Source organism: Eschrichtius robustus, chromosome 9 (assembly GCF_028021215.1).
Source record: "Eschrichtius robustus isolate mEscRob2 chromosome 9, mEscRob2.pri, whole genome shotgun sequence".
Taxonomy (NCBI): domain Eukaryota; kingdom Metazoa; phylum Chordata; class Mammalia; order Artiodactyla; family Eschrichtiidae; genus Eschrichtius; species Eschrichtius robustus.
The window spans coordinates 53600523-53628447 of record NC_090832.1 but is presented as its reverse complement, the minus strand read 5'-3'; the positions used below and the strand labels follow the sequence as shown (position 1 = coordinate 53628447).

Here is a 27925-nt window from a genome sequence, read left to right as displayed (position 1 = left end):
TAGACAGCACTTCAGCTATGAAAAGATATGCCTCATAACCCACTCAGCATAAACACTGTCAGTTCTTTCAGCCATTCTTCACATGACATATCTCTCCTCCGGATATGGTCCAGTTGTTGTTGTACTCTTTCCCATCTCATGATTATGCTCCTTGAGCAAAAATTTGGAAATAAGAGGAATTCTATATTTGTTCTCCGTCATTTCCATTTGTTAACATTATGTCGTCTCTCTCAATCAGTTACCAAGAGTGACAGATATCCACTCTGTCCTTTAAAATGTTTCTTAGACTCTAAGAAAAGAAAAAAAAATGGTAACAGGTTTCAAAAATTTGGATTTCTAACTTATCCTGGAATCTGACAGCCCTGGGACCACATTCCCACATGGCAACCGAGTGCTGGAGTGGAGCTGCAGCTGCCCCCTTTTAGGCTGGGAATGCCCTCTCCAGTTTCTCGCTGTCCCCACACTATCACTTATTTAGACTTTAGATTACCTACCTGGATGCTAAAGGCTTTGGAGCGTAACACTCCTCTATAGCTCTTCGTGTTTCTAAGGCACTGCCTACCTCAGTTCTTTGCACGTAAATATTCATTTTGAACAAAAGACCAAAACAACCAGGCCAGAATGCATTATACTGAATAACACACATTTGATTGTGATTGTGATCATATTTATAGTTCTAAGTTTTTACCTTTAGGCAATTCTAAGGACACACGCTTGAAGGTCGGGAAAGTATCATTATACAGTGTTCTCTCCTGTGAGGTGAGAGAGCATTTGGAGGATTCAAATATTATTTTGAGACTTTCAATGCTGAACAATCCATAGACATCCCATTTGTATCTATTTAATTGACATTCTAAAATGAATCCAGGAGCTGGATGGATAGACTCTTTTAGCTTCAGCGACAGCCTTTCAGTCACTGTGACAAGTCTTCATTCAGTCATTTAAACATTTCTTGAGTTCACATAATTAGGTGCTTGGTAAAGTGAAAATAAGTAACTCTTAAGCAACAACAAAGGAACCCCCCAAATTTCATTACATGAATATATATTTTAAAATCACAATTTGGAGCAGTTTTCTTATGACTACCATGTCAACTATATAATACCATATGTAATTCCAGCACTGCTACAGATAAAATGTGGGTTTTTGTTGAAAATATTGTGTTATAAGACTATGATTCCAGTTACTCAGTACTCTCTATCTACTTGCCTACATAGATTGTATAGGAATGAATCAAAACAATATGCCAAATATTCTTTAGAAAAAATATATACATTCATAACTTGTATGCATTTGTGTTTTAATTTTTGATCCCCCAAATTACTATTATTCTTAAAAAATCTTTGAATTAGATTATTTGGCTGTTCTCATAGGAATATTTTCTATAAATAGCTCCTATTAAAAACTGGGAAAAATTAGTCAAGCAGTTTTTCAATCTGTTTTCTCAATGTGTGCAGAAGAAAAATAGTCTGGGAAGTACAAAATTGAAGGGAAACTCTTAAAAAAACAAAACCAAACTCAACAGCCTGATTCTTGAAACAGCAAAATAAATCCTTGCAATAATACGTTGCTGTCACCAGGTGTCACAATCAACCTGACACAAAGCTCAGAGCTCCCCAACCAGCAAGGCCAGTCAATAGCACCCTCAGTGATGTAATAGACTGTTTCCCAATAGGAAAGTTCAAGTTATCTCAAGAGATTTTGTGAAATCCTAAAAAAGTTTTCACAACAAAATTATTTTAATTTGAAAAAAGAAAAAACCAAACACTTTCTAAACCTTGTCAGTACTGACAAAATTTCCTTCAAATCCATTCCCTTTCCTTCACCTGTGTTTGTTCTTCGATCATAAACTCGTGCAGTATAGCATAGCTGAGGACGTGCTGTTAAATCCCATATCCGACGTCTATTATCTGTGTGGCCCCAGAAAAAAAAATTATTTAACCAGTACTGGCTACATAATTCCACAGGGCCAGCGCAAAATGAAAATGAGGGCCCTTTGTTAAGGAAAGGAATTTGAAGATGGCGACAGCAGAGCATTAAATCAAGTGCTGTGCATGCGACAGGTCACACGCCCAAGAACCTGACTCTTATGTGACTTCTCCAAGCCTCCACTTCTCCATTTTCCTCACGGTTAAATGAGGATAATGATAGCACCTGCTTCATAGCCTCGTTGTGAAGGTTAGGGAAGATGATGCACATAAAACACTACCACAGTGCTTGGTAAATGGTGAGCTCTCAATACACAGGAGCTGTTGTTTTTATGTCCTTCATCAGGCTCTGTGCCTCCCTTCCCCTGCACCAACCCATTTTACAATCTTCTGCCAGAGTAATCTTCTTTAGCACAGTTCTAATTATGTCGCTGCCCTGTTTTTTACAAAAGCCAAACCCTCACTGCCTACAGAATAAAACCCAAATTTCTTGGAACTAACCTAATCCAGTTTTCCAGCTTCATCACCCATCACTTGTCTGGCTCCCTGGTCTCTCTCTGACCTCTGCCTCACATCCTGCGTCTTTGCTGATGCTGTTCCTTCTGCTGGAAGTGCCCTCTCCCCAGGACTGTACGGGAAATACAAGAATAGCAGTCACAGTTCTGCCTTAGAGCTGTTTACAATATAGACTGGGAAACAATATTACACAGAGATTCAGCAAGAACGCAAGACAAGGTGAAAAGAATGGTCAAGGAAAAACATGTCTTAGAAGTTCAGAAGTAGAAGCCATGACTGAAATGGCACTTTTTAAAGAATTTCATTTCATAGTTTATTAATGGTTACTATGTTATGCATAGACTCTATGTTATATGTATCAAAACGCAGAGCTCCATGGATTCTTTTTCAAAAATATAATTCATATCCTTCAGTTATTAAATGCTAAACTTCAAAGCAGGGGCAATATATACTTCTAATTAATTATTTTTAGAGCAGTTTTAGGTTTACAGCAAAATTCAGCAGAAAGTCCAGAGTTCCCACATGCCATCTCCACACACACGCAACTTCTTCCACTATCACATCCTGCAACAGTACGTTTGTTACAATTGATGAACCTACACTGACACATCTTTATCACCTGAAGTCCATATTTACATTATGGTTTGCTCTTGATTTAGTCAGAGAGGCTAAACATGAGTTTAGTCAAATGTATAATGACAGGTATTCACCATTATAGTATCATACAGAGTTGTTTCATTGCCTTAAAAACCCTCTGTGCTCTGTCTATTCATCCCTCCCCCCTCTGAACACTTGGCAACCACTGATCCTCTTACGTCTCCATAGTTTTGAGTTTCTGAGAATGTTGTATAGTTGAAATCATCAAGTATGAGGCCTTTTTAGATTGGTTTCTTTCAGTTAGTAATAAGCAATTAAATTTTCTTCATGTCTTTTCAGGGTGCAATGTTTTTCAAATAAAATTTTAAAATTTTAAATGAAAGTCACATTTAATTACACAGAGTACTAATTTTTTACTTTAAAAAGTACGTTTAGGACTTCCCTGGTGCCGCAGTGGTTAAGAATCCGCCTGCCAATGCAGGGGACATGGGTTCAAGCCCTGGTCCAGGAAGATCCCACATGCCACAGAGCAACTAAGCCTGTGCGTCACAACTGCTGAGCCTGTGCTCTAGAGCCCGTGAGCCACAACTACGCCTAGAGCCCATGCTCCACAACAAGAGAAGCCACTGCAATGAGAAGCCTGCGCACTGCATCGGACAGTAGCCCTGGTTCACTGCAACTAGAGAAAAGCCCGCGGGCAGCAACGAAGACCCAACGCAGCCATAAATAAATAAATAAATAAATAAAAATTTAAAAAAAGAAGACCCAAAACATACACATAATTTTAAAAAGTAAAAAAATAAAATGTATGTTTACCAGCAACCCTTGTGTTGGGGAACTTTCTGTGGGATAATTTGCCCACATAAAGTATCAGAATTGTCATCCCAGAAATGGTATGTTCCTAAAACCTCTGTCAATTTTAGGGACAAGCGGGATGGTTTAAAACACCGATTTTTTAAAAAATTCAGGTATTCAGTTTGCCTAAAAATAAAGTCTGTTGTGGAATAACTGCTGAATTTTTAAAAAGCCCATTGTGTAATCATTACTTTTTTCATTCACCTCCCAGATCTGATGGCACAGTCAGCCCACACCTTTCTCCCTTATCTTTCTCCTTTAGTGGTATCGCTACCACACACATGCCATGGTTTACTTTTCATGCTTTCCTACACACTACTACTGAAACGCTCAATAGCCATCACTCTGTTCCTAGGATCCATTTATTACCTTGGGCTTTATAGGACTGTCATGATTTAAGAGAATGAGAGAGAAGGGAAAGGTATAGGTATTTCAGGAAAGGAAAAAAGAATGATCAAAAGCAGGGATGAAACAGTCACGTTCATGCCTGGATGCTGTGAGTGTATTTTATTCTGCAAATGTAAGATACTCTAGGTCAGGAGGTTAGACAATTCATCATACACACTACTTATCTAGTTAGTTAGATAGTTAACATTTACAGAGCATACTATGTGCTGGGCACGATTCTGTAACACTTTTCTAATATTCTAACCTCATACAATTTGGGAGGTCCTCTTTGGAAAGCACACATACAAAGAAATTACAAATACAAAATTAGGTGACCCTAGAAAGGACCCATGTAAGTGAAGAGACCTGAAAATTAAGCTTCACAGTAAACTCACCTCCATTTCCCATGACGGAGAGACTGAAGTGAAGAAGTAAGCTTCAGGCGGCCCAAATCTTCACCTCTCGCAGGTACCCAAGACTGCTTCTTGTCCCATGATCTCCATTTCTCCCTAGAAGAGCTCGGTTATATTGCCATTAGAGCAAAGGGCAAAATGAAACAAGAAGCTTTCATGTTCTGCTTGCCACACATTTCTAGCCACCATTTATGCACTGATTTTATTCACTGCCTTATTCTAGGCAGATTTTCTAACATTCTTTTCATCTTTTCATCAAACCATAACATGAAATTTCTGTATTCCAGAAAGACGGATACGAATAAAGTATCCTTTTTGCCCCCTCTCCACACTTTCCCAGCGATTTATAAAATTATTAGTGTTCTCACGGAACAGTGTGTTCATTCACTTAATAGGCTTTTATGTGCCAGGCCATACCAGGTACTCAGGATACTAAGATGCATCCGAAATAATTTCTTCCCTCAGGGAACTCACATTCCAGATTGGCAGAGAACTGATAAGTAAACAAATGATTGCAATAGTCCCTAACTGGCTGTAATAGGACTATGTACAACTGTTATGGGAACCTAGCTTTGAGAACCAGTAGCAATGCATAAAATAAATCTTAGAGGATAAATAGATACAACATGTGGACAAGGAAAGAAAGGGCTTTTAAGCCAGGGGCTCTTAACCAAGGGGTCCACGGTTCAAATTAAGGAGCTTGAAGAATTTGGATGAGAAAATGAGTACGTCTTTATTTTCACTAACCTCCAGTTTGAAATTTAGCATTTTTTTCCATTATAAATATAGGTCACAAACTGGAGTAGTATTAGCAATACTTGTAACTTGTCACCAATAGAAACAGATATATTCAACATAGATATATTCATATTGCAGTTGACTCAGATTCTTGAAACGTTATTTTACACATATTGCTACTTTGAAATTACAGTAGGAATTAGACTCACTGCGAGACCTTATTATTTATTGCATACTACATAACACAAATTTGTTTTCCTAACATTCTGATAACTGTATAGGAATATACAATTATCTCTTTGTAGTAATACGTATGTCTATGTAATAATATGTATGTTTATGCATTTAAATATATTATTCTGAGAAGGGCTCCACATACTTCACCAGACTGTCTAAGAGATTCATTGTGAAAAAAGAATAAAAGTAAAGTTAAGAACCCCTGTTCCAGGCAAAGGGAACAGAAGACACAGTAAGTTTGGGACTTCCCTGGTGGCGCAGTGGTTAAGAATTCGCCTGCCAATGCCGGGGACACGGGTTCAAGCCCTATTCTGGGAAGATCCCACATGCCGTGGAGCAACTAAGCCCGTGCACTGCAACTACTGAGCCTGCACTCTAGAGCCCGCGAGCCACAACTACTGAGCCCACGTGCCACAACTACTGAAGCCCGTGCGCCTAGAGCCCAGGCTCCGCAACAAGAGAAGCCACTGCAATGAGAAGCCCGTGCACCGCAACGAAGAGTAGCCCCCGCTCGCCACAACTAGAGAAAGCCCGCGCAGCAATGAAGACCCAACGCAGCCAAAAAAAAACAAAAAACAAAAAAAACACAGCAAGTTTAAAGATGAGGACTTGTTCAAGAATTCAGTCACCAGTGCTGCCTTTTCTTTCTCTTGACTCTGAATTCTTCCCACTCCTCTTTCTGCCACTCCCCTAGTTTGGGATACCTGCCCATTTGGCCCTCTTCCAATCTATTTTCCACACTTCCCAGTATCGGGAATCCATATTCCCAAAGCTGATATTGTGTCACTGCTATTCTGGTTGAAGGCGATCAGGAGAGCCCAGCCTGCTTGGCCTTGATATTGCCTCTGCAGGCAGAGGCAAGATCAAGGAGCCCTTGGGTTCCCTCGGACAGATCTGGAAACCCCTGGCCTAAAAGAGCAAGTGTGGCTTTCAACACCCTCCATGGGGCAATCAATACCTCTCCATCCTTATCTTCTATCATATGTCCCTGAGCTCTGTCCTCCAGCCTCACAGAAACACTTTTCACTTTTCATAAAGATCCTGCCCTCTATCACCTCCGGGGGTATACAAGCTATTTTTTTTGCTTGGGACTCTACTTCTCACCACTCCTTTTTCCTGGTTAACACCTACTTATCCGTTAGGTGTCAGTTTAGAGGTCTCTTCCTCTGGGAAGTCCTTCTACTCCCCACAAGAATGGCCCAAATATCTCTCCTATGTGTTGCCTTAACAGCCTGTATTTACCTTCTTTTTTTTTTTTTTCTCCTTTATGTGGCATAAATATTTTGTTACACAAGGTACAAAAATACTTCCACGTTTTGGTTGCTTTCAAAGTTTGAAAAGAATGATGAGCCACAGCAGGGGTGGGGTGCGATGTGGAGAGGTACGCAAAACCGGCAGAGAAAGGATATATATATACATTTTTTGGCTGCTTCGGGTCTTCGTTGCTGCACGTGGGCTTTCTCTGGTTGCAGCGAGTGGGGGCTACTCTTCGTTGCGGTGCGCGGGCTTCCTATTGCAGTGGCTTCTCTTGTTGCCGAGCCCGGGCTCTAGGCGGGGACTTCAGTAATTGCAGCACGCAGGCTTCAGTCGTTGTGGCACACGGGCTTAGTTGCTCCGCGGCATGCGGGATCTTCCTGGACCAGGGATCAAACCCATGTTCCCTGCATTGGCAGGGGGATTCTTAACCACTGGACCACCAGGGAAGTCCCGAGAAAGGGTTTTCTTAACGGCTGTTGGCGCATCTGAGGAGGAGGAAGCAGAGGACCCCGATTTGAAATGACCCGGAAAACGCTCTGTCTTGGCTGGGTGGTCCTTCCTGTTGGGCGGAACTGGCTGTAGGGCTTGGTCCTCACTGAAACAGGGTGGGTGCAGGGAGGGGTGTGGACAGTGGGGCTGGGAATGATGAGCCATTCGTGGTCAGGACCTGTTGCTATGGTGACACAATGTGAGAACAAACGGTACACTCACATACACAGAAGTTTAAGTGTCTTAATCCATGCCAGAAAACATGCAAAATTAAACGCGTCGTTTCTTTGAGATGGAGCTACGGAAGCAAATTTGGACTGGAGGTCAGGCCTCGCTCAGTCCCAGGGAGGCCTCTGAGCTGGGTCTGGGTGTCCCAGAGAGAAGGCCCCTGAATCCTGCCGTGAGCACCTTGAAGAGGGGTTTTGGGGCAGGACAGGGCTGAGGAAGAGGAGAGAAAGGAAACAGGAAACAGTGCACTGAGTCAGGCTTAAAATTCTCAGGCTTTGGAGGGAAGCAGCAGCTCTGCACGGGCTGCCTTGGGGCAGTGGAAGCTCAGGGCGGCTTCCTCCCCAGTGGGGCGGGGGCCTCGAGCTGTGGCGACAAGACTGAAGAACTAACAGAACTGACAAGACTTCCAACCTCGCTGGGTGGTATCAGAGGAAGGGTACCTGCGCACCTCTGGACATCAGTTTCTTCATCCTGAAAATGGGAGAGTGCCACCTGACCTGCATCCTCTGAGCATGTAGGGCAGCGGCGGCAGCGGTAGTGGCAGCCGGGTAGGTGAGCGCAGCAGGTGAGGTGGCTGGGGTCAGCTCTGTGGTGTACAGAGGGTAGGGGGCCCAGGACTCTGGGTATGCGGGGCTCAGAGGGGCCCCCATCAGCTCTGAGTGTGCTCCTAGGGAGGGGTGAGCGTTGGTGGGATTTGGCGTAGCCGTCAGCTTGTTCTTGGCCGTCTTGGTGTTGGCTTTGGCACACTCTAGCCTCAGGGTCTGCGGGTTCTCAGGATCAAAGCGAATACCGTTCAATGCCTTCTGGGCGGCTTCAGCTCCTGCCCGGTTGTCAAAGATCGCAAAACCAGCAGGCTGCCTCGATGTGAGCTTGATGGGGACCGTTCATACCCCTTGAACGGCCTGAAGAGCAGGTAGAGCTCTTTGGGTTGAATGGCCACAGGGAGGCCGCTGGCGAACAGGGTCCGGAGCTCCTCCTCCGTGCGAGCCGTGCGGGCGCTGCGCGCGCAGTCCGGCCTCAGGTTGCTCGCGGGGCTGGCTGTGGGGTGGTGGCGGTGGGCGGGGCAGCCAGCGGGTCCGGCTGGAGTCGCATCAGGCTTCGCGGGGGCGGGAGACGGGGAGGGGGTGCGGCGGACGTGGCACTGGGAACCCTGGCCGAGCCGTGGTGGCCGCCGCCTCCGCCTTTTCCCTGCGACCGGCGAGTCTTGTCTTCCTTTTATCACGGAATGGTAATAGACTTTTTATTGGTCTGCGCTCTTTTCTCTGGTCGGCACTGAGCCTTTAATTCCCCACCTAGGGCCTGACAGTAGTGGGCGTTGGGCGGCTACTTACTGGTTAGATGGATAAATGAATGAAGCCAGAATTGTCACCTAGAGCTATAGCAGAAAAAGGCTTGGAAACCGAGGTAAGTGGTTTGAACTATATCCCCTAGACCAGGATTTTCCAAACTGTAGCTTATGACCTATTAGTGGATTGTGAGATCAATTTAGTGGTTTGCAAAAATTTTTTTATGTGAAATACAATTTTATAGAACAGAAGAATAGAATAGAATAGAATAGATCAGAGTGCATCACAAGAAGCAAGGGTAAGTTTGTTTCATAAAACTTTTACTTCAGTTATGCATATCATGCATATATATGCACATCCTGAACTAGTATGTGTGCCTTGAGTTGTGATTATTTCTTCCAATAGATTAAGTCAAGAAGGTTGTAAAGCTCCTGCTGTAACCACAGGGGAGCCGTTTTGAAGGGTTTCAATTAAGGATGTGATATGATCAGATCTGTGATTTGGGAAACTTCCTCAGACCATGGCATGAACGGTATTTTGACCAGCGATGGTGGCAATGGGAGCATCTGAAAAGCTACTACAGTCAACTGAGAAATGACAAGAAAGATAATGGCGTGGGATGGAAAGGAGGGGGTGGGAAGGAGAAATAGTGACTGACTGGAAGAGGGTGCTTGTGAGGGGGGTTGAGGTTTAAGATCTAGTACCATGGGCTTGATCTGGAATGTCATAATTCAGGTAATGGGAACGTCACAGCCAATGTCAATTCAGTAGGAGGAAAATCAATTATACTAACTTTTGAATTGAATTGACTGATCCATTTAGTCAGAATAATTAGCCCACATTGATATGAATTGCTCTGGATGCTAAATATAGTAGTGACTAATGGGCTAGATTGTCCCAAGTATAAATTACCAGTAACTAGTGTTTGAATCCGGTTGCTTAAACATTTAAGCTACTTTTATTATGCTATCACTACAGTGTATGCAATTATCCATGTTTTTGAGTGGGGAAATCAACCTACACAGCCCATTGCTTATGAATTATCTATAGTTTACTCACCTACCTCAAATCCTTTTCTGGAACAAGACAAATATGAGGAAAAAATCCAGTAATACATAATTCATATAATTTAATAAGCATTGCATATGAGAATAAATATTTTTGTTTCTCTATATAATAATTATGTCTTCTCTCGCAAAGTCCTCATTCACCTGGAAGAATTATATAATGTTCTCAATTTACTACGGATGGGCAATGCTTAACCTGGGTGGTATGTGGATCACCATATCTTAGTTGTAGGACGGGACCGCCTCCAAGCAATCTGAATGTAAATCAGGTATGGGTGTTGTCCTGAATAGTTATTTAGGAGCAGAGGAGTAATGGTGGACGAAGGTGCAGCCAAGGAATGAGACAAAATAAAATGTATTAGTTTTTATGCATTAGATTAGTAAGCTAATGATAAAATAATGATTAAAGGCTCACATTAGAGCGGCAACTTTTAAATTTTGACCCTTATCATTTAATATTTAGTCTTATGTGTTAAACTAGATGTTGAATTTCTAAAGGATGTTGTGGGCCCCGCATAGCACTTAGCAGTGCCCTGAGCCATGCTTACTGACTGAATGATATATTTATTAAAAATTACAATGTTGCCCATCAACAGACAATTGGCTTGAGGAGATGTGATATATAATGGAATATTACTCAGCCATAAAAAGAATGAAATATTGCCATTTGCAGCAACATGGATAGACTTAGAGAATATTATGCTTAGTGAAATAAGTCAGAGAAAGATAAATATGATATCACTTATATGTGGAATCTAAAAAATAACACAAATGAATCTATAAACAGAACAGAAACAGATTCACAGACATAGAAAACAAATTTATGGTTACCAAAGTGGGGGAGGAGGGACAAATTAGGAGTATGGAATTAACAGATACAAACTACTATACATAAAACAGATAAGCAACAAGGATTTACTGTATAGTACAGGGATTTATGCCCAATATCTTGAAATAACCTATAATGGAATATAATCTGCAAAAAAAAAAAAATCTGAATCACTATACTGTACACCTGAAACTAATACGATATTGTAAATCAACTATACTTCAATAAAAATAAATAAAATATTTTCAAGCTCTTAAAAAAATTCCAGTGTTAACTTCCAATTACCACTAAATTCTTTTTATAGCTAAAATGAATTACTTGAATTAAAGCCATCTGCTTAAAGGTACAACTCTAAAGTTAGGTGACTTTTAAAAAAAGCATAATGAAATATAAATTATGTTGTTCCTCAAAGTTGAAACTCCAGAAGGCTACACACTTGTTGAACAATAATGTAATTACTCAAAATGAAACAGGAGGGAAGGAGGCAAGGCACAACCTTTGAAAGAATGACATAGCCTGAGGACATGACATAAACTGATTAGAACCAAATAGGTCCAAAATGGTGGACAAGTCGACTTCCACTAGACCTTGAGCCTCAGTATACGCCCACATCAACAAGCTAAATGACACACCCACAGGCGCCATGACAGTTCCATAAGGATCAAAAAGTGGGCAGTGGCCCAATTCCTAGAAATCCCCTCCCCTTCCTAAAATAGCTGGAGTACTCCTCCCACTCTTTAGCCTATGAAATTACCCACTCCTATAAAAACTGACAACGCCATATCCTGGGGCCTTTCTCTCCTTCTGAGATGGCCCACACTCTGTCTGTGGAGTGTGTTTCTCTCTAAATAAATTCACTTCTTACCTAACACTTTGTCTCTCACTGAATTCTTTCTGCAATGAGACATCAAGAACCTGACCTTCGTTAAGTCCTGAGACCAGGGTGTGATCTCAGTTGGAAGACTGTGGGTTTTGGCTCGGGTTCGAGTCTCAGCTGTGTGGGTTCAAGTCCCGATCTAAGGTGCATGGTTTCAAAAGCATCAGCAAGCTCTTTTGCAATTGCCTTTAAAGCCAATTTAAGAAACATACAAGAAAAACAATTCACTTTATAAATATGGCTAATTTCTGTTACCCCTCCCACGGGAAAAAAATACGTATTTGGATTATTCACTTTATTCATCATATTTGGCTTTAGATAAGTCTTGGTTGTGTTTTTAAAAAATGTCCTTGAAGAATAAATTTGTAGGGCTTCCCTGGTGGCGCAGTGGTTGAGAGTCTGCCTGCCAATGCAGGGGACACGGGTTCGAGCCCTGGTCTGGGAAGATCCCGCGTGCCGCGGAGCAACTAGACCCGTGAGCCACAACTGCTGAGCCTGGGTGTCTGGAGCCTGTGCTCCGCAATGGGAGAGGCCGCGATGGTGAGAGGCCCGCGCACAGCAGTGAAGAGTGGCCCCCGCTTGCCACAACTAGAGAAAGCCCTAGCGCAGAAACGAAGACCCAACACAGCCAAAAATAAATTAATTAATTAAGCAGCTACTTAAAAAAAAAAAAAAAAAGAGCACAAAGAAGGGTGTTCCTGGTGAGAAAAATTTGAACACCCATTACAAAAAAAAAAAAAAAAGAATAAATTTGTAGCCATTAAATGTACTGAAATAAACATGACATAGGATCATTGTAATATACTAAATCTCCATATTGAGAAATTTTTAAAATTTTATTGAAGTATAGTTGATTTACAATGTTTGTTAATTTCTGCTGTACAGCAAAGTGACTCAGTTATACATATATATATATTCTTCTCCATCATGGTTTATCGCAGGATATTGAATATGGTTCCCTGGGCTATACAGTAGGACCATGTTGTTTATCCATCCTATATATAATAGTTTGCATCTGCTAATCCCAAACTCCCAATCTTTCCCTCCCCTACCCTCCCTTCCCCTTGGCAACCACAAGTTTGTTCTCTATGTCTTTGAGTCTGTTTCTGTTTCATAGATAGGTGCACTTGTGTCGTATTTTAGATTTCAAATATAAGTAATATCATATGGTATTTGTCTTTCTCTTTCTGACTTACTTTGCTTAGTATTATAATCTCTAGGTCCATCCATGTTGCTGCAAATGGCATTATTTCATTCTTTTTCATGCCTGAGTAATATTCCATTGTATATGTATATCATACCTTCTTTATCCATTCATCTGTCAATGGACTTTTTTTTTTAAACGTCTTTATTGGAGTATAATTGCTTTACAATGGTGTGTTAGTTTCTGCTGTATAACAAAGTGAATCAGCTATACATATACATACATCCCCATATCTCCTCCCTCTTGCATCTCCCTCCCACCCTCCCTATCCCACCCCTCTAGGTGGACACAAAGCACAGAGCTGATCTCCCTGTGCTATGCAGCTGCTTCCCACTAGCTATCTATTTTACATTTGGTAGTGTATATATGTCCACTCTCTCACTTCGTCCCAGCTTACCCTTCCCCATCCCCGTGTCCTCAAGTCCATTCTCTATGTCTGCGTCTTTATTCCTGTCCTGCCCCTAGGTTCTTCAGAACCATTATTATTATTATTATTTTTAGATTCCATATACATGTGTTAGCACATGGTATTTGTTTTTCTCTTGCTGACTTACTTCACTCTATATGACAGTCTCTAGGTCCATCTACCTCATTACAAATAACTCAATTTCGTTTCTTTTTATGGCTGAGTAATATTCCATTGTATATATGTGCCACATCTTCTGTATCCATTCATCTGTCGATGGACACTTAGGTTGCTTCCATGTCTTGGCTATTGTAAATAGTGCTGCTGTGAACATAGGAGTGCATGTATGTTTTCGAATTATAGTTTTGTCTGGGTATATACCCAGGAGTGGAATTGCTGGATCATATGGCAACTGTATTTTTAGTTTTTTGAGGAACCTCCATAGTGTTTTCCACAGTGGCTGTACCAATTTACATTCCCACCAACAGTGTAAGAGGGTTCCCTTTTCTCCACACCCTCTCCAGCATTTATTATTTGTAGATTTTTTAATGACGGCCATTCTGACTGATGTGAGGTGATACCTCATTGTAGTTTTAATTTGCATTTCTCTAATAATTAGCAATGATGAGCATCTTTTCATGTGCATAATTGGCCATCTATATGTCTTCTTTGGAGAAATGGCTATTTAGGTCTTCTGCCCATTTTTCAATTAGGTTGTTTTATTCTTATTGAATTGTACATGCTGTTTGTATATTTTGGAAATTAAGCCCTTATAGGTCTCATCATCTGCAAATATTTTCTCCCAGTCCATAGGTTGTCTTTTCATTTTGTTTATGGTTGCCTTTGCTGTGCAAAAGCTTATAAGCTTGATTAGGTCCCATTTGTTTATTTTGGTTTTTATTTCTATTGCCTTGGGAGACTGACCTAAGAAAACATTTGTATGATTTATGTCAGAGAATGTTTTGCCTATGTTCTCTTCTAGGAGTTTTATGGTGTCTTGTCTTATATTTAAGTCTTTAAGCCATTATGAGTTTATTTTTGTGTATGGTGTGAGGGTGTGTTCTAACTTCGTTGATTTACATGTGGCTGTCCAACTTTCCCAACACCACTTGCTGAAGAGATTGTCTTTTCTCCATTGTATATTCTTGCCTCCTTTGTCAAAGATTAGTTGTCCATAGGTGTGTGGGTTTATTTCTGGGCACTCTATTCTATTCCATTGATCTGTATGTCTGTTTTTGTGCCACATATTGAGAAATCTTAAACCGTGTATACAGGCTGAAACTGTGTAGTGAGGATTGTCTATAATTAACCCATGAACCACTCTCTCTAGGCATTCTTTTCTTTTTTAAATTAATTAATTTATTTATTTTGGCTGCTTTGGGTGTTCGTTGCTGCACGCAGGCCCTTTCTAGTTGCAGCGAGCAGGGGCTACTCCTCGTTGCGGTGTGCGGGCTTCCCATTGCAGTGGCTTCTCTTGTTGCAGAGCACGGGCCCTAGGCGCACAGGCTTCAGTAGTTGTGGCATGCGGGCTCAGTACTTGTGGCTCGCGGCTCTAGAGCGCAGGCTCGGTAGTTGTGGTGCACGGGCCTAGTTGCTCTGCGGCATGTGGGATCCTCCTGGACCAGGGCCCGAACCCGTGTCCCCTGCATTGGCAGGCAGACTCCCAACCACTGCGCCACCAGGGAAGCCCTCTCTAGGCATTCTTAAGTTTGCTCAAGCATTAATACTAATAATACACCAATAAAAGGGAGAATTTTTACTGTGCATCTCCTAGGACCCAAAGTTGGTTAATGACAACTATGTTTGTAATATTAGCATCACCAGATGCCACAGTGGTTTGATTAAATGTAGATAGGAGAACAACTATATTTTGTGACTATAAGCAAACATCTAGGTACACTTCAACATGTCTCCTAAGTACAGGAATAATCTCCTACATAACCACAGTATAATTACCACACTCAGAAAATCCAGCATTGATACAATACCATCATCTAACATAAATCCATATTCAAATATCCCCAATTGTCCATAGGCCACATGTTTTGAATCCAAAATTGAGAATCCCTCCCAGAAAGAAGTTCTCTACCACTAGGATTATATCTTTCACCTTCTTATCTGCCATATTCCTTGCACCACAGAAAGAAAACTCTTGGTTTGCTCTCATTTCTGCTGAATTTCAGGTCAGCTATTCTTTTTGTAACGTTTCCAAGCCAGCTATCCATTTGTATCTATTTTTGAGACGTTTAATATGTATTTGGGTAATTCCTGGGTTAAAGTCCACTTCTCCCACAAGACTGTTTCACAAGGATAGTGATTGTTTCCCCCAGCCCCAAATGTATTTCCAAGTGCAAGTGCTTGGTGCATAATAGGTTTTCAAGAAATATTTTTAGAATGAATGGGTATATAAAGTGTTTAAGTTGGCAGAATGCCTGTATTGTCTTTATATCTCTCTGCATCCCATAGAGTGGGCCCTCAATGGGAGTTTAATAGATCTATGTAAAGTGAAAATATTCAGCACCATAGCTGGAAGTATGCTTTGACTATTTCTTTTGCACTTTCCTTTGACATTTAATAACATTTAAAGAGCAGAAGAGGTATACAGGGAATGCTGAATTTGATCTCCAATTCAGTACACCAAGATGTAAGAATTTATTAACTATGGGGAGAATCATTGCTGTGACAATGGAAAAATTAATTTTTCATAATTTTGATATATTAAACTATCATTTATTATGCACTTACTAAGTGTCAAACACTGTGCTAACTACTTCACATGCATTGAAAATTTTTATTTTTATATATATATATATATTTTTTTTTTTTAAATAGAGAACGAAGTATCTCCCTGTCCTTCCTCTTTTTTTTTTTAAACTTTGGGTTTATTTATTTATTTATTTATTTATGGCTGTGTTGGGTCTTCGTTTTTGCACGAGGGCCTTCTCTAGTTGCGGCAAGTGGGGGCCACTCTTCATCGCGGTGCGCGGGCCTCTCATTATCGCGGCCTCTCCTGCTGCGGAGCACAGGCTCCAGACGCGCAGGCTCAGTAATTGTGGCTCACGGGCTTAGTTGCTCCACGGCATGTGGGATCTTCCTGGACCAGGGCTCGAACCCGTGTCCCCTGCATCGGCAGGCAGATTCTCAACCACTGCGCCACCAGGGAAGCCCTTATTATTATATTTTTAAAGATAAGTTTTACTGAGGTATACTTGACATTCAGTAAAATTCATACCTTTTGGTGTACAGTTCCATGAATTTTGACAAATGCTTTAGTCATGTAACTAACTACCATTACAATCATGATATAGAATATGAATATTTCCATCACCCCCCAAATCCTCTCATGTTCCCTATTAACACACGTCATTTACTCTTCCTACTTTAGTATATTTTTCTCATTTTTTAAAATAAATTTGTTTATTTTATCTATTTATTTTTGGCCACGTTGGGTCTTTGTCGCTGCGCGGGCTCTCTCTAGTTGCAGCGAGCAGGTGCTACTCTTCGTTGTAGTGTGTGGGCTTCTCATTGCGGTGGCTTCTCTTGTTGCGGAGAATGGGCTCTAGGCGTGCGGGCTTCAGTAGTTGTGTCACGTGGGCTCAGTAGTTGTGGCACACGGCTTAGTTGCTCTGCGGCATGTAGGATCTTCCCAGACCAGGGCTCGAGCCCGTGTCCCCTGCATTGGCAGGCAGATTCTTAACCACTGCACCACCAGGGAAGCCCCTTTCCCATTTTTTTTGGAGAAGAAAAACTGAGGCTAAGAGCAGTTGAGTAATTTATTCAGAGTTACATAATTAGTAAGTGGCAGAGCTTGGACTCCAGCCAAGGTCTGTCTGACTCTAAATCCCAAGATTTAAGTATGCCACCCTGCTGTTACTACTTTGTGGTATTCCATTTGCTCAGCATTGTATTTCCCATTTTGTTACACAATGGCCATAGAGCTGTAACAACAAGAGTAAATTAAAATGAACCTTTCAAAAATACTAAGAATAGGGTGAGTTACAAGATAAATTTTATGTCAAACTAGAGGTATATACTCTATTGCATAAGATTAAAAGCAAGTAAATGTTTGGTTCATTGATATGGTAGTAAATATTTTAGTAGTTGTGAGTTTTAACTTTACTTCACAACTGAGGACTCCATTAGCCACTTGAATCTAGGGATATCTTAGGATAAAATTTGGGGGTTCGTTGCTGCCTGACACGTCAGACCCAGACAGTTCCTGTCCTTAGGTAGCTTACCACTGAATCTCACAGATAAAACGATTACCTGCATTATGGTTTTATTTAGAGTTCTAACATGATGCATCTTAGCCTAAATCAGTTACAGAGTGTTTTGCTGAATTAGATAAATTAAAAATCTACTTAAAAATAATTTTATTAGATGGAACAGGGAATCCTCAAAGTAGCCTTAATATAATAAACATTTTGTATTTGTAGTATATTAGAAAGACAGTGTTCAATTTAACTACTAAATTTGGGGGTGGTTTGTTATGCAGCAAGAGACAATAGAAAACTGATACAGGTACTAGAGTATTGGTCTGTTCAAGTAGGAAGATCAAGTCACATTTTTGAAGTCTCCAAATTACAAATTAGCTGCATTTTGTAAGTCAGTTGTTTAAAATTTAGAATATATTGTCTCATAGAAACAGATGCATTTTCTTACCAAGTAGTTTGGACATAATTGAATCTTTATGTGGTAGTTCAGGATTTTTCCATTGCCTACATTCATTGTACATCTCTGAGGTTAAGATACAAAAGGTGCTCACAACTGAGTTGGCTGTTTATTGACCTTGTGCTAGGTCACTGCTTTTTTTTAAGCAAATGTTTTTAGGCAAAAAACTAGTGGCTTAAAACTGCACTATTTATTTGGCTCATGAGTCTGCTGGGCAGTTCTGGTCTGGGACAGGCTTAGCTGATCTCCAATGGGCTCTTTCGTGTGTCAGGGATCAGTTGGTGGCTTGACTGGGCACTGGCTTGTCCCAGATAATCTCACTCATATTTCTGATGGTTTGTCGTCTGTTGGTTGGGGGTAATAGGCGTGACTTAGCCACACATCTCTCATAATCCTGTAGGCTAGTTTAGGTATGTTCATATAGCAGCAAGATTCCAAGAGAAGCAAGGAACTAAGCCCCAAAGTGCAAGTTCTTTTCAAGTACTGCTTGCATCACACGTGCTAATGTTTCATTTGCCAAAATAAGTCACATAACTCACCTAGATTTAAGGAGTGAGTAAATGGATTCTACTTCTTTATGGGAAGAGTGGAGAATTATGGGCATTTTTACAGTTTACCTCAATGTCAACTTAAATTCAGATAGAAAATATAACAGAAGGCTAAAGAAAGAAAAAAATCAGTGTAGGTTAGAGAGAGTTGGCCTCTTGACCTCATTCTCTGTTGGAGAATGAGAGGAGATGTTAAATGCACCTGAGATTGCTGGATAGAGGGAGAAGAGTGCAAAGGGCATTATAAGATAGAGGACCCAGCCTCTATCTGTCTATTAAATCTTGAAGATAGGCATCACATGACCTTGCCAAAGGGATGCACTCTGCCCCAGACAACCTCCTACCTCTTTAACTGCATTGTCTGGCCTCTGTCGTGTGCAGGCTCCCCCTTACCTGCAAAGAACCTAAATGTCAGTGTTACTCAGGGTTTTGTCCTTGCTCCTCCTTTATCCTTATTCTACACATTTGCCCTAGGTAATTTCATCTGATTTCATGGCATCAGCTTCCACCTATTCAGTGATGAAGTCCAAATCTACGTATGTAGCCCTGACCTGTGGCCTCCATAACCATATGTTTCAATGAATTCTTAGACATCTGTGCCTATATAGCCTCCAAGCACTTCAGCCTCAATATGTTCAAAACCAAATTTATTTTCATGCCCAGAGACCCTGATCTTTCTCCTGCGTTCCTGTTTTTAGTTAATGGTTTCACCTTCATCCATTTACCTAAGCTAGAAATCTAACCTCACTGTCATTCTTGATTACTTCTTTATTTACTACAATTCCTGGTGATTCCATCTCCTACCTGATTTTGCATTCATCCCCTTCAGTCCATTTCCACCCCATCGCCTTGGTGTGGACTCTCATCACCTCTCCCCTGACCTCTTGCAGCAACCTCTTAACTGGTCTTCCTCAAATATTTTCACCTTTCTAGTTTTTCGCTACTCCATTCCATTCAGGGTACACGTTGTAAGACCCAAGTTTGTTCATGTCACTCTATTTAAAAATGTAAGCTGGGTCCCTATTGCCTACAAAGCTAAGTCCCAATTCCTTAAAAGCATGGCTCACCAAGTGCTTAGCAGTCTGGCCCCACATGATCGTACCAGCATCATCTCCTGCCATCCTGCCCCACCCCATCCCCTTTTATCCAACCTCACTGAACTTCTCACTGTTCCCCACCAACACATGCCCTTGCACAATGCTGGGCTTTGGCCCATGTTGCTTACCCTTTCTGGATTCCAACACATGCCCTTGCACAATGCTGGGCTTTGGCCCATGTTGCTTACCCTTTCTGGATTCCAACACATGCCCTTGCATAATGCTGGGCTTTGGCCCATGTTGCTTACCCTTTCTGGATTGCCAGCCCTCTCTTCTCCATCTGATAAATTCTTGTTCATCAGCCCAGCTCATCAGCCTGTCACCTCCCTGCTGATGACTTCCCTGAGCCATCCAGAGTTACTCACTTCTTCTGTGTTCCCATAGCCTTTTGCCCTTTCCTTCGGCAGTGACCATCTTGTGTGCTTTTGGCTGCCTAGATTCTTTTGAGTATCGGTCTTATGTTTGGCAAATTTTTAGCCACATGAATTCCATCTCTCTGAAGTAGAACCCAGAAAACTCAAATTTCCCTTGCAGCTAAGAAGCCATTAAAGGATCTGAGCTCCCTCAATCAGATGTACCTGAACGGAACTTTTTTTTTTACAAGTGAGCATTAGTGTGTAAGGGGGCAAGGTGTGGGGCTGATCTTCGGTCAAGAGTGATCAGAACAAGTCTTTGATTCTTGGGATGGCAGTAGCAGAGCTGCCTGTGTGTAGCCCCTACTGCAGAGAGGTGATAAGTGTGGTGTTTGCTAGACCAGCTCTCAGGAGTGGCTGGGCATGTTTGGGCTTCAGAGTCTGGCTCTCCAGCTTTGTGGGATAGTCTGTGAGCCATCTCGCATGCCATGATAAGTTAATTTATTGCTTAAACAAGCCTAAGTTTGTCTGTTTTTGCAATGACTGGAAAACAGTGAAACACTTTGGTTAGAACATATCAAGTTTTATGGTACAAGTTGTATTTTATCAAGTTGTATTTAAGTGTCTATTTCCCTCACTAGATTAATCACAAGTACTGTATCTTAGGCCTCCTATACGTAGTTCTAATTTCTTATATCATTCAAATAAAAAATCTATATTGGGTGCCAACTCTGTGCCATGCACCGTACTAGTCATTGGGGATATAATAGTAAAAAAGACCCATGTGACCTTTGCTCTTACAAAGTATACAGTCTACAAGATCTGTGCCTGAAACATTCTAGGTATCCAGTTATTTTAAATACCAATTCATTTGATTAATTATTTCAATGAATGGATATTTACATTTTGAAAATGTAAAAATAAATGAGAAATGTTCTTACGTTTCTCTCAGGCTAATAGGAGACACATACGTAAACAAATAATGTCCGTGCAATATGGACAGTGTGATAACTGAAATATGTTCCAGATTCCCTGATGGTAGAAGGGAATAGCATGAAGAATCTGCTTGGAGGAGTCAGGAATGAAAGAATGAATTACTGAACTTGTAATATTGGAGCAAGTGTGCTTGAGAAGATGTCCTCTTTTTTCCCTTTATCCCTTTTACTTCTCTTTTCCCTCTTTCCCTTTTCCCTTTTTCTTGCTGATCCCTTTGCCCTTTAAGATTCAACTCAAGGGGCTTCCCTAGTGGCACAGTGGTTAAGAATCCTCCTGCCAATGAAGGGGACACAGGTTCGAGCCCTGGTCAGGGAAGATCCGACACAGCGCGGAGCAACTAAGCCTGTGAACCACAACTACTGAGTCTGCGCTCTAGAGCCCACGAGCCACAACTACTGAATCCCGCGCGCCTATGCTCGGCAACAAGGGAAGCCACGGCAATGAGAAGCCCACACACCGCAACGAAGAGTAGCCCCCGCTCGCCGCAACTAGCGAAAGCCCGTGTGCAGCAACAAAGAGCCAACACAGCCATAAATAAATAAATAAATAAATAAATAAATAAATAAATAAATAAATAAATAAGATTCAACTCAAGGGCTACTTTTATAATAAACCTTTACTGACCACTCCTCTTTCTCCCTCCCAAACTCCCAGGCTGGGTTAGTAATGTTTCCAAACTCCCGTAAGGCCTGATACGTACCTCTACTAATTCTCTTACCCTTTGACGTATATCATCTATGTGTCTGTCAGTCACCAACTGCCCTTCCCCCCCAAGTCAAGGCCTGGCACATAATTAGTACTCAGTAAACTCAATAAATGTTTCTTGAGGAAATATAAATGAAAACTACAGTGAGATAACATTACACCTCCATCAAAATGGCTAAAACTTAAAAAAGTGATATCAAGTGTTGATGAAAATATAGAAAAACTGGAAGTTTTAAACATTGCTGAAAGGAGAATAAATTGATACAACCATTTTGGAAAATTTTTTGGCAAAATCGATTGAAGCTGAACATATGCCCACCGTGTTACCCAGAGGCTGAGCTCCTGGGTACATATCCAAAAGAAATGGATGCTTATAGTGAAACAGGTTCACACCAGCTTTATTCATAATAGCCCCAATCTGGAAACACCTAAATGTCCATCCACAGTAGAATAGACAAGTGAATTGTGGTATATTTATATCATGGGAGAGTACACAATAATTTTTTTAAATGAAAAACTGCTATGTGAAGCAATATGGATGATTCTCATAGACTAATATTGAGCAAAAGAAACCAAAGAGGTACATCTTGTGATTCCACTTCAGTGAAGTTCCAGAAGAGTCAAAATTAATCTCTGGTGATACAAATTGAAATAATGGTAAACTTTTACAGAAGGGAGGGGTAAGGCAGTGGAAGGGGACAGGAGAGGGACTAAGGCAGTTTGGGAAATGTTCTATATTTTTATAATGGTATATTTAAAATCCACATACAGAAGGATTTTCCAAGGCAATGTCAACTGTCCTTTTTAAAAACATTTTATACCCACAACCACATAAATATGTAAAAATTTGAGTTATATACTTAATGGTTTGTGCTTTTTTTTTTACTATATGTAGGATTACATCGATAGAAATGTAAATATAAAAATGAATGTTCCTTGAATGAATGAATGAATGAATGAATAAGTTGGGTCTTCAAAGAGAAAAGAAAGAAGAAAGTATTACAGTGTAAGAGGGACTTGTACTGCATTGAATTTTAAAGCAGTACTTGGTTCTTGAGCACTTTATACTCTAATAATGCCCAAAGTGAATTGCTCATGGACTTCTTTTGCTTAAATATTAGTCCCCTTTGCTATTTAAGCAGGATTGTGAGGTTAAAAAAGGAAATCATTAACAGTAAAGCAGATGTCGGAGAGGCCTGTGGGACTGGCATTAATTCACAATGAGGGATCTATTAAGCCCTTGGGAACTGGGGAATATGCCTCATTCCCTTCAGTTTTTTATCCTCTTGTGCTTTATGAGGTGCAAGTACAAATTAATTTTTCAGACTCTTGAAGGGAGAGGAGAGGAGTTGGCACCCGTGATTACAAACAGGAACAGAAGCCACTCCTCACACGACATTGCCCCAGACACCTAAAGGCCAGAGTAGATTAGTTCTAATAGCCGAGCAACCCGGCCACGGGATGCGCCTCCCCCCATCCTTCTTTAGGCGGGGCTCGTGGCTAAGCATTCTTCGTGCCAGCCTTGCGCAGGCCAAGAGTAACCAGCAACTCCTCAGACGACCGATGGCACATGCGTCAGAGGTGGTGTCAATACCCCACCCGACCCTGGCTCCCACCACAGAGCAGAGGATGCAGCGTCAGGAGACGCGGTTCCCAGGCCGTCCAGTAGGTGTCGCTGTCCCGCGGCCGCCGCGCTCCTCGAGGCCCGGGCCCGGGGGCGTGTCCTCCCTACCTTGGGGCAGCCGGCGCGCGCACCTCACCTGGGCTCCCGCCCTGTGCCTTCCGCGCCGCGGTGGGGTGTGGGGGGGCGCGCTGTGCTGCGGCCCCGCGACCAGGGGGCGGGGTCGGACGGCGCGCTGGGAAAGGCGGGCCAGCTGGCGTCCAGGTGCGTTCTTCCACAAGGGCCGGGCGGCGGAGACGGCAGCATCCGAGCAGCCGGAGGAGGAGGCAGACGAGAAGATGCCACTGTCGCTGCCACCTCAGGGCGACCACGGGGAGTCCAGTCCGTCCAGGACCCCCAAGAAGCACGCCTCTTTCCATATCTGGCGCTCCAAGAAGAAACAGCAGCCTCCGCGGTCTGACTGCGGGGTGTTCATTCCGCACCCGCCCCCGGCGCCCCTCGGCGAGGCCAGGTAAGGCCCTCGCCGAGCTCCCCCTCCCCCCAACAGTCTCACCTCCTCCTGCCCCCTTTCTACTCCTGCTGCGCTGACCCTGGAGTCCTCTCCACCGTTAGCCCGCTCGACCCCTCTCGGAGAAGCGGAAAGGCCCAGGGTCGTTTCCCCCGGCAGGAGCGTAACGGGCTCCAGGGTGGGAAATGTGGTGGCCGCTGCGAGTGACCGGGTTCCTCGCGGCTTCTGGCTCAGACCAAGCTCAGCGAGAGGAACTTGTGCCCACCCATGTGGCCTTTATTTTGACTGGCAAAGACTACACCAGAGTCTATACTATCAACTTGCTAACGAGAGCATGTGGGTTGTGAAGGGTTATTACCGTAACGAACGATGATCGGAACTCCACCTGGGGATTCTGTTAAGACTTGATAGTGGTGCCTTAATTGTGGAGATTCCCACTCTTGCAGTTGTTATATCTCCATTGTCCTCACAGGATCCGAATGGAGGAAGAAGTGGGAGGAAGGTTACCCCCATTTTATGCGAGGAGAATCTGAGACCAAAGGGTGAAGGGCTTGTCCCCATTGGAATCAGTGGCAGAACCAGGCAGCGCCTAGTTATTCAAAGTGTAACTGCCATTGTGCTTTTAAATTCTTTACCATGATTTTGTGATTTTATCCTTTATGCGTAATTATTCAATTATACTATCTGAACTGATGCATTCGTTGAACAGTAATCAACTGGATGTAACGGTATATTTATGGGGTACAGGTGTGTGAAATATTTTAAATGAAGGACAGTTGGCAATATCCAGTATATCCTTCTGTATGTGTTTTTAAAACACACCTTTATGAACAGTGAGAATAATGTTGTGCAAGATTTGCATTGTAGAAATATTTTTCCTTTGTTTCTAAAGTAAGTCTTAATTTGCAACATATTTTCATTCATTTAGCAAATATTTTATTAACTAAGTGCTGGGATATCAAAAACAATGGGAGTGGTCTCTGTCATCAAAGACTTTTTAGTGTCTTGAGGAGCCCAGAAAGTAAACAGTGGGATAAGTGCTATGATAGATGTTAGCATAGAGGAGGGGATCTAGGGAGGCTTCCTGGAGGAGGATGACTGAAGCGCTTTAGTCAGACAGGAAAGGGGAGGAGCAACAAGTTCCAGGCAGAGGTGCATTATGAGCATCACCAACACTTGGAAGAACATGGAACTTTCTGAGAAGTACTTCCTGAACAGGTGGTTCAGGGCAGTCTGAGTATGTGTGAGGGCATAGGGAGAGGCGTGCTAAGAGAGAAGGTATTTTATTTTTTCTCATATTTATCATTCCCAGTAGTAATTGGTTGTAATAGAACATTTTTTTATCCACATAAAGACTTACTGTGCTTAACTACTAATTGAAATTTCTAACAAAATATGTTACTTAATAATGATGTATCCAACATAAAAGTATTTTTCCTATTACCTCAGTAAATATTTTAAAAACTTCCATAGTGGTGGTTCTTATCTGACTTAGTCGCATCATTTCGTATCTATCAAATGAGATAATACACAGCTGTAAACAATTTATTCAAACGCAAATACTTTTTAGATTAAAACTTAAAATAGGAGTCTTTGTTTCTCTCCTCGAGCTTCATGTATTTTAGTTCAGTCTTGAAGCATTCCATTCTTTCCTTCAGAACTATGATGAACTTTGTACTAACAAATGTCCTGAGAACTAAACTTACTGGTCTGTCTTTGGGATGTTTTTCTAGTTATATCATGTTTATAAATATTTTGTTTACTTCTGAGAGATTGTACCTGTTTCTAGTAAAGAGAGCAGCTAAAGCACACTTAGGTTTCTGGCCCACCTTTGGCCAATGTGGCTCTCTTGAGCCATCTGCCCTGTACGTTCATTTCTGTCCAGGATTTGGAGGTGGTGGACCTCAGCTGGAATGTGCAGCGCTCACTTTGGCCTTTGTTTCTACATAAAGATGGGACAGTCAGGTGGCCACACTTATCTGCTGGGCATACACGATTAATATTGTGGGCTTTTAGAGCAAATGAATTTATGTCCTGGATGCGTGACCTTGCGCAAGTTACTTCACCTTTCTGAGTCTCAGTTTCTTCATATGGAAAATGGAGAAAAGAGTAATACTAATTTTGTAAGGCTCTCATGAATATCACATGATAATTCATGTTATTAAATGTAAAACTCTTATCACACTTCTGGACACAAAGTAGAAACTCAGTAAATGTAAAACCATCACCACCACCACCACCACCACCATCGTCATTATTATAAATGCAAAGGTCTAATGGGAGAAATGGAAAAAACAGGGTTGGGGAGGGGGAAAATGCTTCTCTTCCTAAAAGAGCTTTTACCACTCCAATGATGGTTCAAAGTTTATTGATGTCAGATTTCTGTATTCTGCAAATATTTGTGACTTTCAGTGTAATGTTCTAAAACTCAGTGACCATTGCTTGCTTTCTTTACATAAAATAATTTGAACATGGCTGCCTCTCTTCCTAAAATTCACCCTTAGAGGTTTTTTTCAGCTTGGTTTTGGTAAACATGTTAATATGTTATTTTCCATAGAAATAGAGCCGTCGCCCTTCTGGGTCAGCCTCATCTCCTGTCTTGTCCATTCTTGTCTTGCCATCAGAGGGACCACGCTGGTGTGTGGAGAGGGCATGGCGAGCTGTGGCCAGACTTTCCTTAGCAGCCATTAGTGGCACCATCATTTATTAGGTTTTGAATTATACTTCGTTTAAAAAAAAATTTTTATTTATGTATTTATTTTTGGCTGCGTTGGGTCTTTGTTGCTGTGCGCGGGCTTCCTTTAGTTGCGACGAGCGGGGCTACTCTTCGTTGCAGTGTGCGGGCTTCTCATTGTGGTGGCTTCTCTTGTTGTGGAGCATGGGCTCTAGGCGTGTGGGCTTCCGTAGTTGTGGCTTGTGGGCTCAACGCAGGCTCAGTAGTTGTGGTGCACGGGCTTAGTTGCTCCGCGGCATGTGGGATCTTCCCGGACCAGGGCTCGAACCCGTGTCCCCTGCATTGGCAGGTGGATTCTTAACCACTGAGCCAGCAGGGAAGCCACTGAATTATACTTCATTTTGTAAACAGTTTATTCAGAGTGTGGATTCTCTATCTGGGTTTAAATCCCTGTTCTACTTACTGTGACACTGAGCTGTGTCATCCTGGGCAAGTTATCCTTTTTGTGCTTCAGTTTTCTCATCCATAAAAGGGACATAATAAGCATTGTTATAAAAATAAGTTAATGCATGTCAAGTGCTCAGAAAAGTGACTGGAACATTATGAGTGCTCAATAAATGGGAACTATTTCTCCTTTTTCTTACTAGTATCTTGCCTATACTTTCTTTTTTTTTTTAATAAATTTATTTTATTTTATTTATTTTTGGCTGTGTTGAGTCTTTGTTGCTGCGCACGGGCTTTCTCTAGTTGCAGTAAGTGGGGGCTACTCTTCGTTGCAGCGTGTGGGCTTCTCATTGCGGTGGCTTCTCTTGTTGTGGAGCACGGGCTCTAGGTGCGCAAGCTTCAGTAGTTGTGGCACGTGGGCCCAGTAGTTGTGGCTCGTGGGCTCTAGAGCACAGGCTCAGTAGTTGTGGCACACGAGCTTAGTTGCTCCGTGGCATGTGGGATCTTCCTGGACCAGGGCTCGAACCCGTGTCCCCTGCATTGGCAGGCGGATTCTTAACCACTGTGCCACCAGGGAAGCCCTATACTTTCTTTTGAGTAGTAATTTCATGTGTTTATTTTCTGCTAGAAAATAGTACTTCCTTTTTATTCTCCCTAATCGAGACATCCAGTGTTATTTTGATTAGAAATGAGCTCTTCGCTAAGGTCAGTACAGTGAATTAAAAATGATCACCCTCGAACTGAACTGAACTCCAAACCTAGAAGCAAGCGTTAATGCTCTCTGCAGGGAAGCCAAACTCAGGTGATGGGTGGGCTCCATAATCCTCTGAAAATCAGCAGACCTGGTTTCATTTGGAGGAAAAAATGCAGCCAGCGCCAGAGAGCAGAGCATTCTCATTTCAGGGTACATAGGTTCAAGTTTTGGGACTATCAGCAGTCCCTTAGTTTTTCTGTCCTGGCATGGACCTTTTCCTTCTATAAAGGGAAAACAACT

At 42.0% G+C, this 27925-nt stretch overlaps 3 protein-coding genes across 3 annotated transcripts in view; 1 reads left to right on the top strand and 2 right to left on the bottom strand.

Moving 5' to 3' along the window:
• ATG5 (autophagy related 5) overlaps nucleotides 1-5177 on the bottom strand; it is a 126461-nt gene extending 121284 nt beyond the window's left edge. Inside the window, exon 1 of the transcript XR_011074983.1 lies at nucleotides 4679-5177. The gene's annotated coding sequence lies outside the window, so the exon portion shown is untranslated. The remainder of the gene's footprint in view (nucleotides 1-4678) is intronic.
• Nucleotides 231-19654, bottom strand: LOC137769139 (RNA-binding protein with multiple splicing 2-like). Its single transcript, XM_068550845.1, is given in 6 exon segments — nucleotides 231-289; nucleotides 1827-1910; nucleotides 7309-7413; nucleotides 8094-8522; nucleotides 8525-8857; nucleotides 19636-19654. Coding segments are annotated over 6 exon segments (1029 nt in total).
• CRYBG1 (crystallin beta-gamma domain containing 1) overlaps nucleotides 8749-27925 on the top strand; it is a 228235-nt gene continuing 209058 nt past the window's right edge. The window contains exon 1 of the mRNA XM_068551364.1: nucleotides 8749-8873. The gene's annotated coding sequence lies outside the window, so the exon portion shown is untranslated. The remainder of the gene's footprint in view (nucleotides 8874-27925) is intronic.